Source organism: Stegodyphus dumicola, chromosome X2, assembly GCF_044657685.1.
Source record: "Stegodyphus dumicola isolate Sdum_Otavi_A_Nest chromosome X2, ASM4465768v1".
Classification (NCBI taxonomy): domain Eukaryota; kingdom Metazoa; phylum Arthropoda; class Arachnida; order Araneae; family Eresidae; genus Stegodyphus; species Stegodyphus dumicola.
Window position 1 is genome coordinate 12,884,535 of NC_140781.1, and position 21,698 is coordinate 12,906,232.

The 21,698-nt window shown below is 36.3% G+C and overlaps 1 protein-coding gene across 5 annotated transcripts in view; it reads left to right on the forward strand.

Moving 5' to 3' along the window:
* The first annotated feature begins 6,539 nt into the window (after positions 1–6,539).
* Positions 6,540–21,698, forward strand: part of LOC118188833 (thymidine phosphorylase-like) — a 94,248-nt gene continuing 79,089 nt past the window's right edge. The window contains exon 1 of one of the 5 annotated variants that reach the window (XM_085809512.1): positions 6,540–7,123. In XM_085809512.1, the coding sequence (XP_085665638.1) occupies positions 6,973–7,123 (151 nt within the window). In that variant the 5' untranslated portion in view covers positions 6,540–6,972. The remainder of the gene's footprint in view (positions 7,124–21,698) is intronic. The other 4 variants (XM_085809511.1, XM_035359350.2, XM_035359351.2 and 1 more) reach the window with 4 other exon arrangements.

A 21,698-nucleotide genomic window follows, 5' to 3' on the forward strand; every position in this document is an offset into this window, starting at 1 on the left:
ACAGTAGAATAAAGTGCTTTTTGTATGGATCAAACCATTTCAAGAGAAAAATAGAATTCAGACCCGTCATGAACCAACTCATAGCATTGGGTAAAACACCAAAGTGTAAAAAGGAAAAGTATTTGGTTCATATTGATGGTCGAGTGAGCTTTCATTACTCGACCAAATGTTCCCGCCAAATTTAGTGAAATTTGGAACCAAATTTTGAAATCCAGCATTCTATAGAATACCGATTCATATTTCACACATTTCCTAGGCATTCTATAAAATGTCAAATGAGAAACTGGCAAAGTATGAAATACATTTCCGATTCGTTTCGAAGAACCGAAACTACTTGTCAAAAGTAAATAAATGATGTAAAAATGCCAAAATGACTACTAAGAAGGAATTATGGGATTACTGGCCGCTGAATCGCTAGGATATGATGTTTATGGAAAACAAAAGTACATCCATTTATCCTGTTAAAGCAAGCGCAGTATTGTATAGTATTACGTCACGGACGCTGAGTTATTTCCTGTGCTTCATGAAAACTCATTTGACTACTGGACACGAGCGACGTGACAGAATGTTGAAAGAACTTTTAACCAAATACAAAAAAGTTACATGTAATGATGTTGAAATATACAACCATTTTTATGAGCCCTACCAGAAAAAACAAAAAGGTATTAAAATGGGCATTGTTGTGAAACTTATGACTGTTTCTGAGTTTAATTTCAGTTATCAGGTAGATCTTACTGATTCCCAGTCTCCAGCTATATAAAAAAATATAAATTTATTATGTTGTATCAAGATCATCTCACTATTTCTTTTTACATGTTTTAAATAGCAGTTTTTTAATGGTACTCTTTTATTAATTTTTCAAAATAGCATTTGTATTTATGAGGAATGAATGTCTTTTAAATAACAGCATCATAACCCTTTTTTCATACTTTGCCTAAAGAGCATTTGTCAATCTTTAGAATGTCTAGGTATTATATATAATGCCTAAAGAAAGTGCGTAATAATTCTCATATTTCATAATTTGCCTAAAGACTTACGGCATTCTGTAGAATGCCGCCGGTAACATATATATTTGAAATCACGGGTTTAAATTCAAATATTATTTTCATATACATTTCTTTTCGTATAAGCATAGAAGTTTTATTCAAAAATACGACGAAACGCGATAATATTCTAATTATTGGTGGTTTTATGGAAAGAGTCTAATTCGCCTTATAAAGTCAGGAGTTCGCCTTATAAAGTCAGGAGTTCCACATTTTGCTTTCTTCAGTTTTACAACATTTACTAAGATTTAACTTCTAAAAATCTCTCATTAAATTAGCATTTACTCTTCGCTTCCTAGGAGATAATCAAAATGAATACTAATAATTAAAATATAGATACATATGGTATCCTTTTGCTTCAACTCCTTTCTTATAAGAAATTGTACCCGTATTAATAACAGTCAGGTCATACTTTCGGTCAACTGAATATCACCTAATGGCATATCAGTAAAGTTGATATGTACTGGTGGTTCTCGAAGGTTCTAGTCTCTGCTGCAGCTAAATAAAGCTTCTGTTTTTCCTTCATGTACACACGTACAACGAACATATGGGCCAGTTTCATGCATAAAGTTCTTAACAAAGGCCAGCCAAAGCCACTTAACACTGGTAGTTCAGTTCGGGATTCTAAACCTGGCGAACGGGCTAGCTGCATCGACGTTTTTGAGGTTTTCCGTACGTATAACGTGGATACGAGCAAGTTCCTCATGAAATACCCTCCATGACGCGCCCTCCCTTTTCGTATACTGCCCGTAATAACGGAGAAGTAATAGATAAATAATAATAAAGATAGTTTTAACGATGTTATTTTTCCTTACAGCAAACAGCGGTAACATAATTTTTCATAATTATACAATCCAATTCCTCTGTACTATCTAATTTTATCTATATTATTTTACTGCGAGACTTCCCCTCAGGGGTCGACGTAGAGAACTTTGCGAAGCCACTGGCTAGGATCTGTACCTAGGCAGTCTCGGCCACAGGGGCCCTGGGAAAGATCACGTATTGGCCGGCCTCAGGGTCTGGCACGTCCTGAGCGGTACGGCTCTAGTAGCCAGGGGGTAGCTCCCCTTGGTTCGCTGGATAATGCCCCACTGCGACGGGCAGCCCGAGCGACTGGTAGGTAACAAATTAACGACAGTTCTGCCTGGTACCCCCAGGTGGGGTGCGCCGCCCTCTCTGAGGGTCCAAAGCGGAGGTTGAATCTCCGCGCCTGGTTCTGAGGGTGGGTGGACTCGTATATGCGATTAAGTTCGCGCAGGCGGGGAATGCCTAAAACTAACTTACTTTACCGAGAGACTGAATTACTTTTCGGAATAAGCCTTTTTAATTGAGAATGAAATTGTCTCACTGTGGCGATGTAATAACGAGAAATGCTATTTTAATAACATTTATAATCTCAGTATTCCTCACATTCTTGTGCATAATAAAAATGCGAGCTAAATTTCTGCAGAATTGACCTCCATAACAGCATTTATATTTTACAGGATAATTATCTGTTTATGACATTTCCAGTCTCTAGACGCGTATATGTATAATCATGAAATCTACCAAAAATTTCCAATAATGTTGGAATTTTATAGGATATTAAAATTTCTTGAAGTTTGCATGACCAAGATCTTCATCTTCATCATCCTTAATCTTATCTATCGTCATTGAACAGTCTACAAGACAGAATTTGTGAGAACAACCTTCTTTATTGACCTCAACGAACAGCTGAAGAATATGAAGCGAAGATAAAAAGAATCTCCTCATTCGGGTAGGTAAAAGCAGCAGGATGACAAAAGCATAAAAACGTTTGATTCGTCGGATGCGAGTAGTTGGCCAGTCGCAGAAAAACATGAACTATCAGCAATGATATTTCATAAAGAGTAAAGCTGTATTATTAACAGGTAAATATCAAGAAAATGTAAACGGAACGTGATGGCAACCATTTGACGTCCTCTGTGTGGTAATGAACATTGGAAAATAGTGAAAAGATTAAAACAGCTTGGTTTATGTATTCTAAAATCAAAAATGCGATTTTCTGTACATCCTGTTAGATTTACAAGAACCATGCTGCTGTCGTAACATCAGTATTGTGTACTGCAGGATTCAGTAACTGAAAGAAAGCTCCAAACAAATTGGCGCGAAGCATCTAAAATCGACAGAGAGTACTTGATTATGTGAAAATTCGAGGCCAGCAAATGAAATTCTAGGGCATTGATGACTAATTAACACAGAGAAAGATAAGAGAGATACCGCACATATCTATGACTAGAGCAAAACACTTTAAGGAAGGGGCACACACACCTGGTGAGCCTGAGGCTGCCTTTACACAATACGGCCCAACCCCCAGAGGCGATCCACGGAGGCATAACCCCCGGTAAACACAGAAGGACAATTTTCTTCGTCTGGGTATAAAGTCACGAGGTCTATGGTGGACGGCTGCGCATCCTACGAGAAAGCACAGAACAGAGTTCGACAACGACGGTCACCAAGTGTCGACCAAGGGGAGACAAACTTAAAAGGTCAGTCTTTGGTATCAAACCATGTAACGACCCCACGGCCAAGAGGCAGACGAGATAGTACCATATGGTCCCTGTCGAGCCTGAACCATTCTCTGAATGAACGAAGGTTCTAGTCTTGTGAGGAGAACGAGGATATACCCCAGTGGACGAGAGTGCGTAAGTACAGACCCTAGCTAGTAGCTTCACCGGTTTTCCGGCGTTGACCCCGAGCAACGAAGAACTGTTTTCCTTTTCGTGGATCTGAAAAAACCTCTAGCAGTCTGTTGACAAAATGTCCAAGGCTCAGCCAAAGAAATCTTTTGAATTTAATATCTGTGTTCGCCAAACAGACGAGATAGTACCATATGGTCCCTGTCGAGCCTGAACCATTCTCTGAATGAACGAAGGTTCTAGTCTTGTGAGGAGAACGAGGATATACCCCAGTGGACGAGAGTGCGTAAGTACAGACCCTAGCTAGTAGCTTCACCGGTTTTCCGGCGTTGACCCCGAGCAACGAAGAACTGTTTTCCTTTTCGTGGATCTGAAAAAACCTCTAGCAGTCTGTTGACAAAATGTCCAAGGCTCAGCCAAAGAAATCTTTTGAATTTAATATCTGTGTTCGCCAAACATAACTCATCTCTCTCTAATTCTCACTCATACCAGTGACAGCACTTAAAAAAGAAACACGATATTTATCAAAGACAATATATAATGAACTTTTTGTCACAACAGCGAAAACAGTTCGAAATAGCATTTCATATAACATCAAAGAAACCCAATACTACACAATAATATTCGATTGCACTCCACATGTATGGCAAACAGAACAAATGAGACAGATGATTCGACAGATAAAAAATATGGTAATATTTGTGGAGTAAAAGAAAGCTTTATTTATTTCACAGAACTTGGAGGAAAGACAGAAGAATATATTTATTAACAGATAGTGGAAAAATGGACACCTGATTATTTGGATACTGGACTTCAGTCTTACGATAACGGGTCTCCTATGCGGTACTTTGTAAAACGTGAGAGAAAATCCTATGGAATATTGGACAGACGAGGCTAAAACAGTGGCCGCAAGAACTGACGTTGAGACAATTCTGATAAATAAACGAATTCTAAAAAGCAAAAAGCAGTTTTATGAATTGTGTGGGTGCGAATCACAACATCTTTAGCTATTTTCTAAAGCAATAAAGATTGCTTCTGATCGACTCTCATCAAAAATTAAAGAGGATTAACAGCACTACTACACTAAATTCAAATTTTGAATCTCTCAGTGTGACATGAAAATGTGAATAACCGAATGTCTAAAGCTGAAATGGGGAAGCAAATACTTTGGTAAACCATTGGTGTAGCTAATGCTTTTTTATCTGGGGCAGTTTCAGTTTGTTGCCTTTGCAATATACACCAAAACGTTTAAACAAGAAAATAAATTTAAACGCTATAGTTAATTCGAACATTCTAATATAATGTTTATTTATTTATGGTTTACTGTCCGAAAAATCATCGATGACGTTATCGAAATCTGGTATTACGTTGTTGCTTTTTTGTTACAATATGGTAAGATTTATTTAGTGCAACTCATTTGTAGGTCTTATGTAATTCTTCAATTTTAATTGCGCAACTCTTCTCATAACTAATAACACTTACAGCAATTATGAGAAAAATTCGCTGTTATATTATGAACTGACTTCTAGAGATACTATTTTAGAATAAAGGTCGACGTCTCTATTTCTTCTTCAGCAACTCTTTACTTATTCAGTAAAAGAAATAAAATTCGCAACTCGTTTTCTCTCAACGAGAAACTAAATAATTTTTTAAACCGTTACATAACATGAATAGAAAAGTGAATATTTGATCCCGTGTTCGAACATATTTGATTCCCAGCGAACAGGCTGGCTGTATGGACTTTCTAAGGATCCAGGTTATACTTAGTTCCCTAAGTGTAACTTGGATCCTTAGAAAGTCCTCCACGAAGGCATCCCTTCTCTTAGATAAATAGCCCTTTGTCACATTCATATAAACCAAAGCAAGCCATCTATCCTGAAGTGATCATAAATGTTTTCTTTCTTTTTTCACTCTTCTGATTAACCTTTTTAAAATTCATTGTAAACAAAGTTACAAAAAATTTAAGCGAAAAAAAACCCAAAACTGAGAGAAAATTCAGAGTTACAACACAAACTATTCACTGTATAAGTACAAAAGGTGTAATGATGCTCATGGACACTCGTATCATTGTCTCGGAAGAGGTAAACAAGGCTAGTGTGTGCACCCGGGTCTCATCGAACATGTTCCTAACAAATGTTATATACCGAACAAAAATTCTGCATCCAAACAAGACGTATATCAAGTTAGATGGATTTTTAAGCGGACGTATACAGAGGTTGCTACTATACTTTGAATCATTGTTGTCTATCAATCCCGTAAGAAGTAGAAAATAATTTTGTTTAATTTTCCAGCTCTGTGCTTCAAGCTGAAGTCTTAAATAAGTCTTTAGTGGTTTTACATTGCTGTATTTATTAGTATTTCAGTATTGAAAGTGTGTCAGTCTAGAAAGTTAGAGCTAGTACTAATGTGCAGTTTACATTATGTCGAATTTATGTAATTATTTTAAGCCACTGAAAGAAATTGTAAAGAAGAGAAGATAGTTTTCAATATCTAATCGGAGCTGGTGATGAAGCAAAATTCTAGCTAAGAAAATTATAATTTAAATTAAGTATTTGAGAAGTATGATATTTATCATTTTAATTAAAAGTAAACATTTATATCTTATGTAAAGAGGGACTAAGAAATAATAAGAAAATAAAAGAACAATCCAAAATCAGACAGTAAATAATCTCCCGAAATCTTATGCAAAAATCCCGGAACAAATGAATTTGAACAAGTGAAACACTTGATGCTGATAATCGATCCTTAAAGAATATAAAGGTGAATTATATCAACAATAAGAGATATGCTGGCAGCAGCCAGATATGAAATATGCTTAACAAAAGCTCATTTACTTCCTGATTTGCTTCCACATTTACTTTAAAGTGCGTAGTTTAAAGAAACTGTAGTGCAGTCTCTGTATACCTGGCTCTATTCTGCTGTCGTTGATTTATTTGAATAATGATTTAATACGTAAATATATCATAGATTGAAATATTCATTATACCACCTACACTATTAACATAATTGGAGCCTAAAAGTTACACAGATTTCAAGATCATCAAGACAAAATAGTCGATAAGATGTTTATAGGACTGCTTTAAATCTTATTTAAATTAAAAAATTAGAACAATCTTGAGACTTCTAAATGGTAGCACTGGCGAGAAAATAAATCATAGCTAAAATATCCTCGTCCTTAAGTTAAAAGAATAAAATTCTGGGTAAAGCATTTGTGAGGAGCTCAATAAAAAGTTTGTTTAAAAGCATTTGGAAATTTCAGGGAAAAATTAACTATGTCAAATTTTAAATTAACGAAGATAATTGAAAAGAAAAGAAAATGTGGAATTCTGACTGGCGAAGATATAGAATATTTTGTAGATGCAGTTGTAAAATCTACAAGAGAAAATAAATGTCCCAGCCAAGCCGCTGATCGTTGTCAAATAGGTGAGTATGTATTTTGAAAGTTTTGGTTATAAGACTTGGTTTAAGAAGTATAAAGTATATTTATAAAAAGGAAGACATAAAGGATTTAGAATGTCTTTTGCTGTTTCATTAACTGAAAACTTTTAAGTTTATTGTAGTAATCTCTTATTAGGAATTTTTCAGTTTAATTCCATTTATTCTTTGACGTATTATCCTCAATTCTCTTTATTATTTATGGACGGATTATCCTCAATCCTCTTTGACGTGTTTCCTTTTTGTTTAAGTTGCTCAGTGATACACTGAGCATTTATTGCATCTATTTTATCCGAATATATGAAGGTTTCACAAATGCTGTTTTCTATTACTTGTGATATCCGTTCATTGCACGAAAATTAAATTATATTAGGAATATTACAAAGCATTTCTCCCCTCTTCTTAGCGTGACTTCGTGGTGTAATAGTCAGCACGCTCGGCGCGTATTCGAGAGGTCCGCGGTTCGAGCCCCGGCGACGACATTACACACTTTTCATGTCTTTTTCAAAATAATCTAATGTCTCTACAGTGGCGCCCGAACTGAAAAAAAGGTGGTGGATGATGATTCTGCACCACCAGAATTTGGCGATTGGGTTCTCTTATTCCCAGTCGCTATTTAAAAGAGGGGAGTATATAAGATATTTCTCCCACCTTCTTTGCATGCCTTCGTGGTGTAATGGTCAGCACCCTCGAAGCATATTCGAGAGGTCCGAGGTTCGAGCCCCGGTGAGGGCATTGCTCATTTTTCATGACTCTTGCTTTGAAAAAAAATCCTAATGTCTCTACAATATTATGTAATTATTACTGATACTTTTAATAATATTCTGTAATGATGCATTTTGCATAATTGTCCATTTGAAAACTTTTCTGCTGGCATGGAGCACTCCATGCCTGTTTAAAATACACGTATATGGAATATAAACATTGAAGCGGATAAGAATTATAAAAATGCATATTGTGTTTCTTTGCCTATTAATGAATGAGAAAGGGAATTAAGGTTTCTTTATATTTTTAGAACAATAACTAACTTAAAATAACTTAACTTACTTTTAATAAAGTATTTTTAATATTTTTCGCAAAGCCTTCCACGCAGTCACGCAGAAACCATTCTCAAGCTAGGAATAAATTTATATAGTTTTTCCGAAGTAATAGATTATTACTAAATATTTTTTTCGATGTAATATATTATCACTGACGCGAAATATTTTATTTTACAAATGCCAAACATTAGCGTTTAAGCCATTAGTTCACGGGCTTTCCAGTCCTCATACCGAGAAAGTCTGACGCAAAATATGTACGATACCTCATAAAATATCCTAATAATTCAACATTTTTAAATTTAAAACTATTTAAACAAAAGAAGGTACTTTGTGTTTTTGCATGTTTTATATGTTTTAGTGTGTTATATATTGTGTAAAATACAAGCTCATATAAATTAAACAAGCTTTTTTTTTTTTTTTTTTTTTTTTTGCAGAAAGTGAATAAAAATTAAAAACCTAAATAATTATGATTCATTACAAACTTTAATCAATAAAACCACGGAGAAAATATCAAATAAATTAAATCGTTTACACATTTAACAAGTATATTATAAAAGTGTATAAAAAAAAGGATTCGGTTTCTTTCCAGAATGGAAGAAATAATTTCATTTGATGATGCTTTCAACCATGGGATAAGAAACTTGCCATCCCTCTTTTAAAATTATCCAAGTGCAGAGTAAATCTAATGGTATTCCCTGTCAACCAAAGTGTGAAATAACAGCCCTGTGTCTAATTTTTGGGAGAAGACATGTAAAACTAAACTGAGAAATTTAACATTTTGTTCTTGCTTCTAAGTGTATGCTTTTAAAACAAAAAATTGCAACAATGTATGAAATTTTACATATTTTAAATAGACGTCCTGTTTGGTGAAGTGGTTCACTATGCTGGCTGCCGTATCGGTGGTCCTCTGCTCGATCCCGGAAAAGGCTTGGATATTTGCAAGCGCATAGTCCCCGAGCGACAAGAGGGTACTCAAAAAACTGGCGAGCCGAACGTCCTGTTGATAGGTTTGGTGACGGGAAAGAAGGATATGAGACCCTTGGACATGGTGTTTTCTATCAAAATTGAAACGAAAATTCCTCTTTCTTTGAGTGTAAAATCGATCACCGCCTGAAGTGCACCTTGGGTAAAGTTCTGAGTTGATGAGACAGCTAAATGGCCGACGGTATTGGCCATTTTCGTTGCACTGAATGATTTCAAGTGTTCGGCCTTTTGAAAGAACAACATGTTTTAAAAACACTATAAGAAGAATAGAAAGCCTCCCATATGTAAAGGCCCAAGGCAGGTGTTCTGCGTGCTCTTGGGTAAATTACGTCCTGACTATGGGGAATGCAGATTCGTAAGAAACTTCAAAATAGTTACAGGATGTTTCCATATGAGCGACAGCTACAACTCTCTTCTAGATGAGGATTAATGTCTGCCTTTTCCACTAGTCAGTGGTTGATTTTTATAGCTGTTTTTGAGAATTTTTGATGATAGCATTGTCCCCGTTCACTTGTAATTTCTAAAGAGGACCCTTGCAGTGTGTTATAAAGATTTTGAGGTTCATGGATCATAATGTGATCCTTTAGAAACCAAAATTTAATTATGCGTCCTGACATTGGGGAATGCAGATTGGTAAGAAACATCAAAACCGTTGTGGGATGTTTCTTTATGAGCAACAGCTACAACTTTCTTCTAGATGGGATTAATGTTTGCCTTTTCTACTAGTCAGTGGTTGATTTTTACAGCTGCTTTTGCGAATTATTGATGATAACATTGTCCCCGTTCTATTGTAACTTCTACAGAGTACACTTGCAGTTTCCCAAGTAGCACACGACGTTGCAATAGTTGAGTAAATGATATTTTTTTTAATAATGCCTTTTGTTTAACCTTTGTTTTTTAAAACACTGTTTTGAAAGTATGATTTGTTTAATTTTCACTTTAGTCTGAGATCCACGTAGAAAATAACAGCTCCAAAATTTATTCATATTTTGATGTTGAAACCCTTAATATTTTAGTATTAAAGCTTGTTTTTTATTATTTTTTGTAATCAAGATAATTCTGTGAAGCATCATAGTAATTACGAAGTATTTCCCAAAGAATGAATAACATATGATACATTTAACCAGATTTTCGATATTACAAAGATAAATTTCAAATTTATTTAATATAAGGGATATTCGATCTAAAAATGCAAGGAAGGATTAAAGGGGGAAAGGGAAAAAGAAAATATGAATGAACTTTATTCAATATGGGATGTGCTTGAGCTCATATTATTAGGATTATTGTGAAGAATGATTGAGATTGACCATCATGATTATGTATGTTTATAATACTTTACACTGTATGTATCATTTGCCACTGACAGTGATAAGCCCAAGTAACAAGCATTTCTTCGGCAACTTACGGTTGCAACCATTGCAGCTACATTACGCCGCAAATTTTTTATAATTTAAAAAACACAGGGCGACTGAATTTAAAAGCTGCAAAGATAGCACGGCCGTCAAAAAAGCCTAGTGCTTACCCTGCCTTTTGGCAAAGTCCTATGTTCTAAATACTCCTTTCCTTTGCTTTGGCAAGGCTTCTAATTCTTATGTACTATTTAAGCAAAGTATTTTTTATGCATATAAATATTCAAAAGATATTACTGAGTCTCGAAGATGAAAGAATGATTAGCCTACTTCTTAAAATAAATGACTAGAAATAGTGTAAGTTAGCCCATTTAAACGTGCTTTTAAACAATACAATCTTCGTTATAATTATCCCCACTATCAAGGACTGACATTAAGGTTGTAGAGACATTAGGTAATTTTTGAAAGCAGGAAAGACGAAAAATATGCAACGCCTTTGCTGGGAATCGAACCGCGGACCTGTCAATTAAGGGCTGAGCGTGCAGACCACTACACAACGAAGGCGCGCCAAGAAGGTGGGAAAAATACCTTATATACTCTCCCTTTTAAAGGGCGCCTGGGGTTTTTAAGGGACCAATCGCCAAATCCTGAGTGAGGAGAACCATCATCCAACACCCTTTTAGTTCGGGCGCCACTGTAGAGACATTAGATAATTTTTGAAAGGAGGAAAGATGAAAAATATGCAACGTGTTCGCCGGGAATCAACCGCGGACCTCTCAGTTAAGCGCTGAGCGTGCAGACCACTACACCACGAAGGCTCGCCAAGAAGGTGGGAGAAATACCTTATAAGGTAACTGGCAGATGATACTGTGACTTTTACATAACTGGTAGATGCAACTGCGAAAGGACTCTTTAGACTTTGATGAAAGGAATGGAGTGGATCTGTTCAATATCATTGGATTACGTTAAATCTTTGCTATAAGGAAGCTCTGGAACCCTTGGAAGATTGACAGTTCGTAGGTACTAGGTTTGAAGAATAAACTAGAGGTACTGGTACCAGGTTTGGAGAATAACCCGAGAGCCATGGAGAGCTGAAACTTCCCTTTGTGAGCAATTATCATTTGATAGACCACTTTTTTCAAATTTGAACGGGTGATCTAAAAAAGCAGGCTAATATTGCACTAACGAGTTAAGTTCGTGATTGATTCCGCGTTGAAACGTTTCATATTAGTATATGACATTAACAGTCGTATTCGGTGCAAGCATTTCTAATTTTATGGCATTCCTTACATTTTAACAACATACAACATTACATTTTAACAACATACAACATTACATTTTCACAATATTTTACATTTCCTTACGTTTAATTTTATGGAATTCCTTAGATTTAAACACAACATCATCTTTTGCTGATGTAATCCATATTTCATCTCCGATTCTGAAGTAGCATCCTTTGTCTACTCATCTGCACTTACTTGTGGCACTCATATGCAGATGGTGTTTACACACTTTTAGAACGATTTCAATAAGGAATTTAAACAAAGCAAATATTTTGGAATAAAAGTTTCTAAAAACAGCTTATTATCTGAAATGAGACATATCGTTTGCTCCTTGTAAATTTATTGCTGTTTAAAAATGTCGCATGTAAAAAGCTGTGAACCTAAAGATATGCTTTGTCGCTTTCCGAAGAGAAATATTCCTACTCCATAATTCAAAAACGCTGCGAAATGCTTGGCATTAAAGCGACATTATTAATCGGAAAGGGAAAACCGAGAGTCTTGACTTCTACATGGATAGATGACTCCAAACGAATACTCGAAAAAGGTACGTGTTGTTTCTAACGTTTCTAAGATTAAATCGTTGATAATAAGAGAAAATCTGACGACACAGAAGTCAATTGCAAAGTTCTAAAATACATCTGTAGCAACAATAAATAAAATAATGAACAAAGATTTACAACTTCAAAATGCAAAAACGTGTTCACCAACTTTTGCTGAGGTATGAGGCTCAACGCAGAACGATTTGTAGAACATCGCATGAAAACTATTTAGCGGGAGATAAATGGAAATACAAAATGACCTTTGATGAAACATGGGTTTACCTAAATGCCTGTAACACACACACACACACACACACACACACAAAAAAAAAAAAAAAAAAAAAAAAAAAAAAATCTATTTATCATCGAAAACGGAGAGAAAAAAATTTAGAAACCTGGTTCCGTCAGAAACAAAGAAAGTTTCAGTAAGTTGTTTATGGTTATCTCAGGATCCTCGCACAATGGAAGTTAAAACTAAAAAGAGTGGACAAAAAAGTTAAAAATCAAAGTAATATCAAGAGAAAATTTTACTTTCAGTAATTACAAAAGAAATTCCATTTCTTTATGCGAAGATTTTCAAAGAGTGAAACTTCATCAAGACAAAGCCATAAGTCATACTTCGAAAACTACCACTGCATTCCTTGGAAACTTGAGACTGATATAGGTATTCCATACGCACTTTTTCAACGCATTTGTGTAAAGTCTCCTGACGACTCACCTGCGGACTATTGTGCCTATGAAAAGGCTTGGAAGAGCTCATTTTAAGAGCAAACCCACCACGATTAATGGACTCTGAAGAGTGGTTGGAGAGGAATGGAAGTAATATCCCTGGAAATTTTACGAAAAGCCGAAAATCATAGAAATTATGATGCAGACTTATAGTCCAGAAAAAAAGGCCATCAGATCAAACACTAAAAAGAAATTCTTTGCATTTGAAACATTACATAAACAACCCAAAAATCGTTCTCAGAATGGGCAAACATTCTCTGTAGCACACAAGAATTTCTTCCCCAGTCATTATACATTCCAGTAAAGCAATGAATGTAAAGAGAATACAGCAAAAAGTGTACCTTTCCACTCGTTGTTTATCCTCGCGCTGGGAGAAAACGGTCTTAGTAGAATCATGGACTCTCAGGTTTCTATAATTTCTAAAGCCTTTAACTTCACCAACTCTCTTAACAATAATACATTTGCCAAAATGTAGGTTCTGATATTCACAGGCCTTGAAGGTAGTGCCCACAGCACCCATTGTTTAAGACGACAACGCGCTGAGACAGCTCATAACGGATTCAAGAATTATATTTCGGCATCTTACCATTGTAATATAGATGATAAAATATAAATGAATAATCCCATCGAGGACTTGTTGCGGTTTTAGGAGCAGTTAGGAGTAGATTATGTTCCATCGTCCAATGAAATGCTCTGTTATCTGTTTTTATTGATTTCATGACCAGACTTATTCAGAATGTAGTAATTTCACAAATTAAAGCATTTCACCAGTTATTGAAAATTCGGAGGCATACAGAATCCTGTTTTAAAGTTTTCTGCAAATATCGAAGCAACTATGTTACTTTAAGGCCTAATTGTAAAAAAAAAAAACATCGTATATCTTTAAGTCCTGTATGCATATTCCGTTATAGTCGAAGTAATGTAAATTTTGAATTCCTGCAACGGCAAGTCTCTCTTTCTATTAATATATACTATACACCATATAATTCCATACAAATCTGGAATCATCACTAAGACTGCCTCCCCCCGCCCCCCAAAAAACAAAAAAACTAATCTAAAGGGTGTTGTCTAAAGGGGTAAGGGAAGAAGAAAAGAACTACCCCTGCTTTTCCCCGCCACCTGTGGTAAGCAGTAAAAGGTAAACAAGTAGTTCCTCACTATGAGGATCAGCATGAATGCAATTGAATTGCATCCCAATGAATGTTTCAAAAATAATTATACGTTTACAGATTGTGATAAATCTATCAAATGCTAAATTTATGCAAATATCTCAAGTGAATAAAGCTTTGTTTTGCAATGATTGTAAGATAACTGTTTTCAAGTAATTCTTAAATGCAAAATGTCACATCTTAGATTGAAATTAAATCCGACTTTCTGTTCAGTTGCCAAGACATCTGAGATATCATATGATAATAAGTATCAAAGGTAGCATTCTACAGAACATATCAGCTAAAGATTAAAAAAAAAAAAAAAAAAAAAAAAAAAAAAAAAAAGGGCAAAATGCAAAAGATTACAGTTTTTTGTTATAAGGAGAGAGATTTCCTGTTTCTAGCTAAGTGATAGGGGGATTTATTGTTTCTAAATACTTTATTTCAGCTTATTTTTAGCTAATATTTGATACACTAAATAAAAGGCTATGTGTGGTTTCATGGTTATAAAAGATGATCTATAAGGAATCGAGAAGAGCCGGAACTTTCCAATAAAAGATTGGAAGAACAAAACTTGCGGGAGCTATACTTTCAAGTGTGAAACAATTATAAAATTAAACATACTTTTTAAAATCTACTGCTTTTAAAAAGTGATGAATACAAGCTTAGCTACTAGACTGGTAAATACAGGTAGTCCTCAATTCATGATGACTGCGGTCTCGTCTAAGTTTCTTCTTCCGGGACTTATTTTATACCTTTGATAACACTTTTATACATTAGACCTTTTATTTAACATAAAATTGGTTTAAAAATGTATAAACTTGCATAAATTTTATAAACAATTCATTTGTATACCTACAAATATTTTATAAAATTAATGCATACTTTTCCTTCGAATTAGTTAACATGAACAGAAATGCAAAAATATATAAATGACGACCTCAATTAAAAGTTACAGATAAGTAGCTCTTCACTTGGATAATTCATTGCAACCGGAAGTAACTGCTTTAATCATAAAATGTGTTAATGTAAGTCTGTTGAGATTTTTTCTTGTTTCCTTCGGATATGTGTGAAATATATTCACAGCATCCTGACTGCTTCTCGAATTTGTTTTTCAACTTAAAGTAGAGGATTTTTAATGCGGTTAAGTCGGACCCTTTTATGTACCTATATGTATATACCGATTGTACGTGAGGGACATTTTTATCTGTAGGACTTGAGAGAAATTTACATGTGCTTACGCCTTCTGAAAAACATTAAGATGATGTTATATCAATAAATATAACATCATCTTAATGTTTTTCACTACAACGTACGATGTTAGTATTAAAAACTATATTTTTCAGATGATAAATATTTATTTATTAATTTTGATAATTTTAGAATTGATATTCAAGTAGTAAAAGAATTATTAAGACCTGAACTATTGATCTGCCAGCTTCTGAACTTGAACTTCCGAAATATGAGGCTAGAGCAGGACAAAGGTGATTGCTTTATGTCTGTAAGGTCAGGAAGAGGTTGACAAAAGAATGGGTAAAAGTAGTAAAGAAAATCGATTCAGAATCAGCATGATCAGATAAAACAGACTGTGCTTCTTTGTCTACTAAGGTCAGTAGGACAAAAGGATGTCCAAATTTTGTTTATATTATCAGGTTCAATGTTTCTTCTAACCTTCTTCGGAAACATACAATGACCTGACTAGAACAGAGAGCTTACTAAAGCTATGTTCACTAATTGTAGTAAGTAGACAGGATACAGACGAAGGGTATACAAAACCCTTTATTTTTTTTCTTTATATACAATGACTTCCGTACTTCGGAATACAATGACCCTCCACTCGGGGTCTAACTTAAAAGATATCAAAATAAAACTAAACTCTAATTTAACTTTAGAATAGGATTGGCCTTATAATAACAGGAAGCGTATGTAGCACAGAGACTGTGAACACTACAATACGTTTAATTTATCAAGAGGATTAAAACCTCTGGCCTGGAAGGCAAAGTAGCAACTGCGTAACTTCTAAGGTAAGCGGCCTGCTTCGAACTCACGGCTTCCTCTCTTCTGCTTGGCAAAAAGGCCACACTTAAATACTTGGCGTTCGCCAGACAACTTTGCATAAACTCCTTCACGCTTATAATTCTGGCCGGAAGTAGAAAATAAGAAGTGATAGTAAAGATTTAAAATAAAATAAACGTTAGTAAAACTTAAGATCCTTACATACTTCCCGCCAGAGTTAATTAGTTTGAAACTGAGGTCTAAAACGACCTTGTTGAAAACTTTTAGCTCTAGAAACTAACGCGAGGCCAACCTTTAACAATCATAATTTATCTTTGTAATATTCAGACATCCTTTTCTGGGCCCAATCTTTAAAGGTGCTGCAGACCGTAGCTTGGTTGATCCTCCTTCTTGTACGGGCTCGCCCTTCAGTGCTTTCCTCTGGAAGCTTCCGTTTTTCACCACTACGGCCACCCTTGAACATCTTCCTTCTGTCCTCTGCTTGTGGTCCTGGCCGTTTGAAGGCAGCTGGTCTTGGTGGAACCGGGAAACTTCTGTCGTGATCCTGCTTGGACCTCGTTGTTGGCCGTTCAAATTTTTCTTGTACTTTTTCCTCCGCCGCTGATGGCCCTTCCGCAGTTCGGCGACTTTTGCTGCGGAGAGTTCTGTCGGATGAGTCAATCTTCCGTTTCACAGCCGGGTTATAGTTGCCGTCCTTTCTCCCGGTCTTTTCCACATACGTCGTCCTTCTCCCTTCTTCATTCTGGGGGTGTTCGTGAACTCTGTTTTTTGGACGGTGGAACGGCTTCTTTTTCTTTGTACCTTCAATTTTTCCGCGGGGCAATTTTCTTTTCACTTGCTTCTGTCTCTCATTGGCTTGCCCTTGTACTTGTCGTTTTCCCACCTCTGGAACTTGTACCTGCGGTGTCTGCCGTACCGGATCCTGCAAAAGATCTGAAAAGATTTGCATTTTATTACGATCGAAGTAGGGCTTGATTTGATCCATATTTGCGGAACAGGTTTCACCATTTCTTGCCTTTAACACTACAACAGCGTGAGTTATTTTTTCTATAACATATGGTCCTTCAAATCGTGGAAAAAATTTGGCAGTTTTATCTTCTGGTGCTGAAGAAAGTGAATGCTTAATTTTTAGTACTTCATCCCCTACTTTATAAGTTACTCCCCGTCGTTTCAAGTCATAATACAATTTTTGTTTTCTTTGTGCTACTTCCGTATTCTTTTTTGCTTCTTTTATTAGTTTTTCTATATCACCCATTTTAAATTCTGGGGCTCTTTGTTGCACATAAAATAGTTTATCTAACGGTGTTATAACCTTTCTGCCTAGAAATAACTCAGCAGGAGTTTTGCCCGTTGTATCATGTTTTGCGGTCCTAAGGGCGAAAGCAAATTCATTGACATAGTTATCCCAGCTTTTATGAAAATTTTTAACATAACTACGGATAATTTTCACTATATTTCTGTTGACCCGTTCCGCTATATTTGATTGCGGCCGATACGGGACCATTTTTAAATGACGTATGCCCAGTTTTTGGCACATGTCTTCAAATATATTACTTACAAATTGAGGACCATTATCCGATATAACTTTTAGGGGCGCCCCGTATTTTAAAATATATTTATTTAAAATAGAATCGGTAACTAATTTCGCGGAGGCTCGTTTTAAGGAAACAATTTCGGTCCATTTACTAAAATGATCAACTATAACAAGGAGATAGCGACTTTTGTTTAACTGACTTTTTGGGAAAGGGCCCAATAAATCGATGCCGATTATTTCATTTGGAAATTCGGATTTAATACTATTTAGAAACCCGGCCGGGCGGAAATTAATATAATTAACTGCTTGACATGTTGGGCAGGACTGGACATACGCCCTTGTTAACTTTTGCAGTTCAGGAAAGTAGACTGCCTCGCGTACGCGTTGAGTAGTTTTTCGAATACCAGCATGAGAAGCTAAAGGGCTGTCATGGAGCTCTTGCAGGATATTTAATCTAAGACTAGCTGGGATAACAGGTCGAAATTCGTTGTTGGAATTCGTAGTTTTTGTATAAAATAATAGACCATCTATTAGTTCGTAATGGGCCGCCCTATTTCTTATCGCCACAATATCTTGGTGGCTAAAATTTTCAGGATCCTTCAAATACTCATAAATACTTCCAAACTCAGGATCCTTACCCAGTTCGGTTATTACAGTTTCTCGGGAATTTATTGTACACGCTGTCAGCATTGCAACTTTTACGGTATTACCCTGTTCGTCTAATTTAATTCGTGATAGGGCATCTGCTACGATATTTTCCTTTCCGGGGGTATGCTTGATTACCAGATTATATTCTTGTAGCTTGAGTGCCCATCTTATTAACCTTGGGGATAAATTTTTCCCAGAGTACAATCTAGTTACCGCCGCATGATCAGAATATACTGTTATCGGCGCCTTTCCAAAATAGACTCGGAACTTTTGCACTGCTAACAGAACTGCAAGTGCCTCTCTCTCGGTCGCGGAATAGTTTCTTTGTGTTTGATTTAAAGTTCGGCTAAAAAATGCCACTGGCTGCTGATTTTGCGAAAGTACCGCTCCTACCGCATAATCCGAAGCATCCGCTGAAATTTCTAAATTTTCATCCTTTTCAGGAAATTTCAACACAGGGGCTTGCGTTAATGCTTGTTTTAATTTTTCGAAAGCACTATTGGCTTCGGCCGTCCACGAGAATCTTGCCTTTTTCCTTTTTAATTTTAACAATGGCTCAGCGATAGCCGCAAAATCTTTTATAAAGGACCTATAATATGAACAAAGTCCTAGAAAAGAAGAGAGCTTCTTTGCCGTGTTTGGAGTCGGATACTTTTGTACAGCGATTATTTTTGATTCATCTGTCTCGATCCCTTTTTGCGATATTTTGTAACCTAAATATTTTAATTCAGGGGCTGCAAATTTGCATTTTTCGACATTAACTTTTAGACCGGCCTCATTTAATAAAGAAAACACCTGTCTTAAATCCTGTACATGTTGGTTGAGATTATCACTAGTAATAATGATATCGTCTAAATAGATAAATGTGGACTTTCCGAGAACAGGTCTTAACACAATGTCCATGCATCGCTGAAATGTTGCTGGGGCGCCTGAAAGGCCAAACGGCATTCGCAAAAATGCATAAGTGCCAGACTTGGTTATAAAAGCAGTCTTAGGCACGTCCTCAGGCCTGATCCCTATTTGAAAATAACCATTCGTTAAGTCTAAAGTCGTCATAAATTTGGTTGATTTTATGTTCCTTAAAATTTCTTCTATAATCGGTAACGGATATACCGGATATTTCGTTATGGAATTTAATTTACTGTAATCAATAGCGAATCTCCACCTTTTTGGATGCTCCAAAGGATAATCATTATTTTTCTTACATAAAACCACCGGACTAGCATAACTACTTGAGATAGGCGTTACGATCTTTTTACGTAGCATATCGGTAATATGCCATTCTATAATTTTTTCCTTATTCTTATCATACCGGTATGGTTTTTGACGAACCGGCAATGCATCTCCGGTGTCAATACTATGGTTAGTAACCTGGGCAAATCCTGGAATATCACTAAATAAGGAAGCAAATTCACTTACCACTTGTCGGATTCTATCTTGCTCGTCATTAGGCAGGTGGTCGAGATTTAACCTTGGCGGTTCAACCTTTTCTACACGCACTGGTTTCATCGTCAGCTTAAGAGACGCTTCATTAAAATCCAGTGTAGCTTGTGCGTCTGAAAGAAAGTCTATTCCTAGTATTAAGTGTGGTTGCAAATTCTTTACTATAAAAAACATCACCTTTACTTGTTCGTCCTTGATACGGATGTACAAAGGTACTTTACCTACGCACTTACATTGTTCTCCTTGCGCCGCTAATACTGTTGTATTATCCGCATTATATATGCGGTATTTGCGAAAATACTTTCTAAAAAAGACTTCTGCCACACAGGAACACTGCGCGCCGGTATCCAGGAGTGCGGTGGCCGGGATATTATTTACCAAGACTTCAATCTTCGGAAGAGTTAAATTTTTCACCATTACTGTATTTAACTTGTAGGAAGAGGGGTTTTCGTGGCCTTCGGATTTCCGCACCCTCTCGTCAGCAGAAATCCGTTTTAGTTTAAATTATTTTTCCTTTCGGTGCTTTCCTTCTTTCTCCACTGGCCTTGAGACTTTTTTCCTGGGTTGCTATTGAACTGTCGACGTTCGCCGGCTGTTTTTGAATGCTCGGGTTTCCTTGCCCACTGATTCGCTTTTTCTCCGTAGCCATGTGCTTGAGTTTGCTGTAGTCTTGGCGTACCAAATTGGTTTCGCTGTTGATATTGGCGTCTTCTTTCGACGTCCGCCGTTCTTCTACTTTCAAACTGGATTGCTAGCTCAAATAATTTTTCCAGTGTAGTCGGATTTCTCAATTCAATAAAGTCTTGCACTTGGGGTAGTAACCTCGGCAAAATCACTTGAATTATTTCAGGATCCGGACGGTTTCCATACAAGAGCTTGAAAACGTGAATTTTTCTTAAAATAAAACTGGAGAGGTTTTCCATTCTTTGTTGATATATACTGAAAAGTTCTGTTTCTAATTTCGCACGATCCCTTACAACAGGGAAGGCTTTTAGTAGGGCAGTCTTGAAATTTTCGTAGGTATAGGTGGGACTTCCTGCTTGACCCAAGAGACTTCTGCCGATACATTTGAACCAGTTAAGCGCTTGGCCCCTCAAAGCGCTGGTAGCTAAGGTAACTTTTTGAAACTCGTGCACGGGGTAGAGCATGAAGTGGTCATCCAATTTTTCCAAAAAACTGGTTACCTGTGAGTTTCCATTAAACGTTGCTTCTGGTTTCATCGAAGCGCGCATGGTCTGGACAATATACCCAAATCCTTCCAGGGCGGCAGCTGGCATTTCTGGATTCTGAGCTGTTTCTGCAGGCAGCACAGGTTCTTCTTGAAACTCGGCCATGGTTATTCTTCGTCGGGCGCCACTATCAGGTTCAATGTTTCTTCTAACCTTCTTCGGAAACATACAATGACCTGACTAGAACAGAGAGCTTACTAAAGCTATGTTCACTAATTGTAGTAAGTAGACAGGATACAGACAAAGGGTATACAAAACCCTTTATTTTTTTTCTTTATATACAATGACTTCCGTACTTCGGAATACAATGACCCTCCACTCGGGGTCTAACTTAAAAGATATCAAAATAAAACTAAACTCTAATTTAACTTTAGAATAAGATTGGCCTTATAATAACAGGAAGCGTATGTAGCACAGAGACTGTGAACACTACAATACGTTTAATTTATCAAGAGGATTAAAACCTCTGGCCTGGAAGGCAAAGTAGCAACTGCGTAACTTCTAAGGTAAGCGGCCTGCTTCGAACTCACGGCTTCCTCTCTTCTGCTTGGCAAAAAGGCCACACTTAAATACTTGGCGTTCGCCAGACAACTTTGCATAAACTCCTTCACGCTTATAATT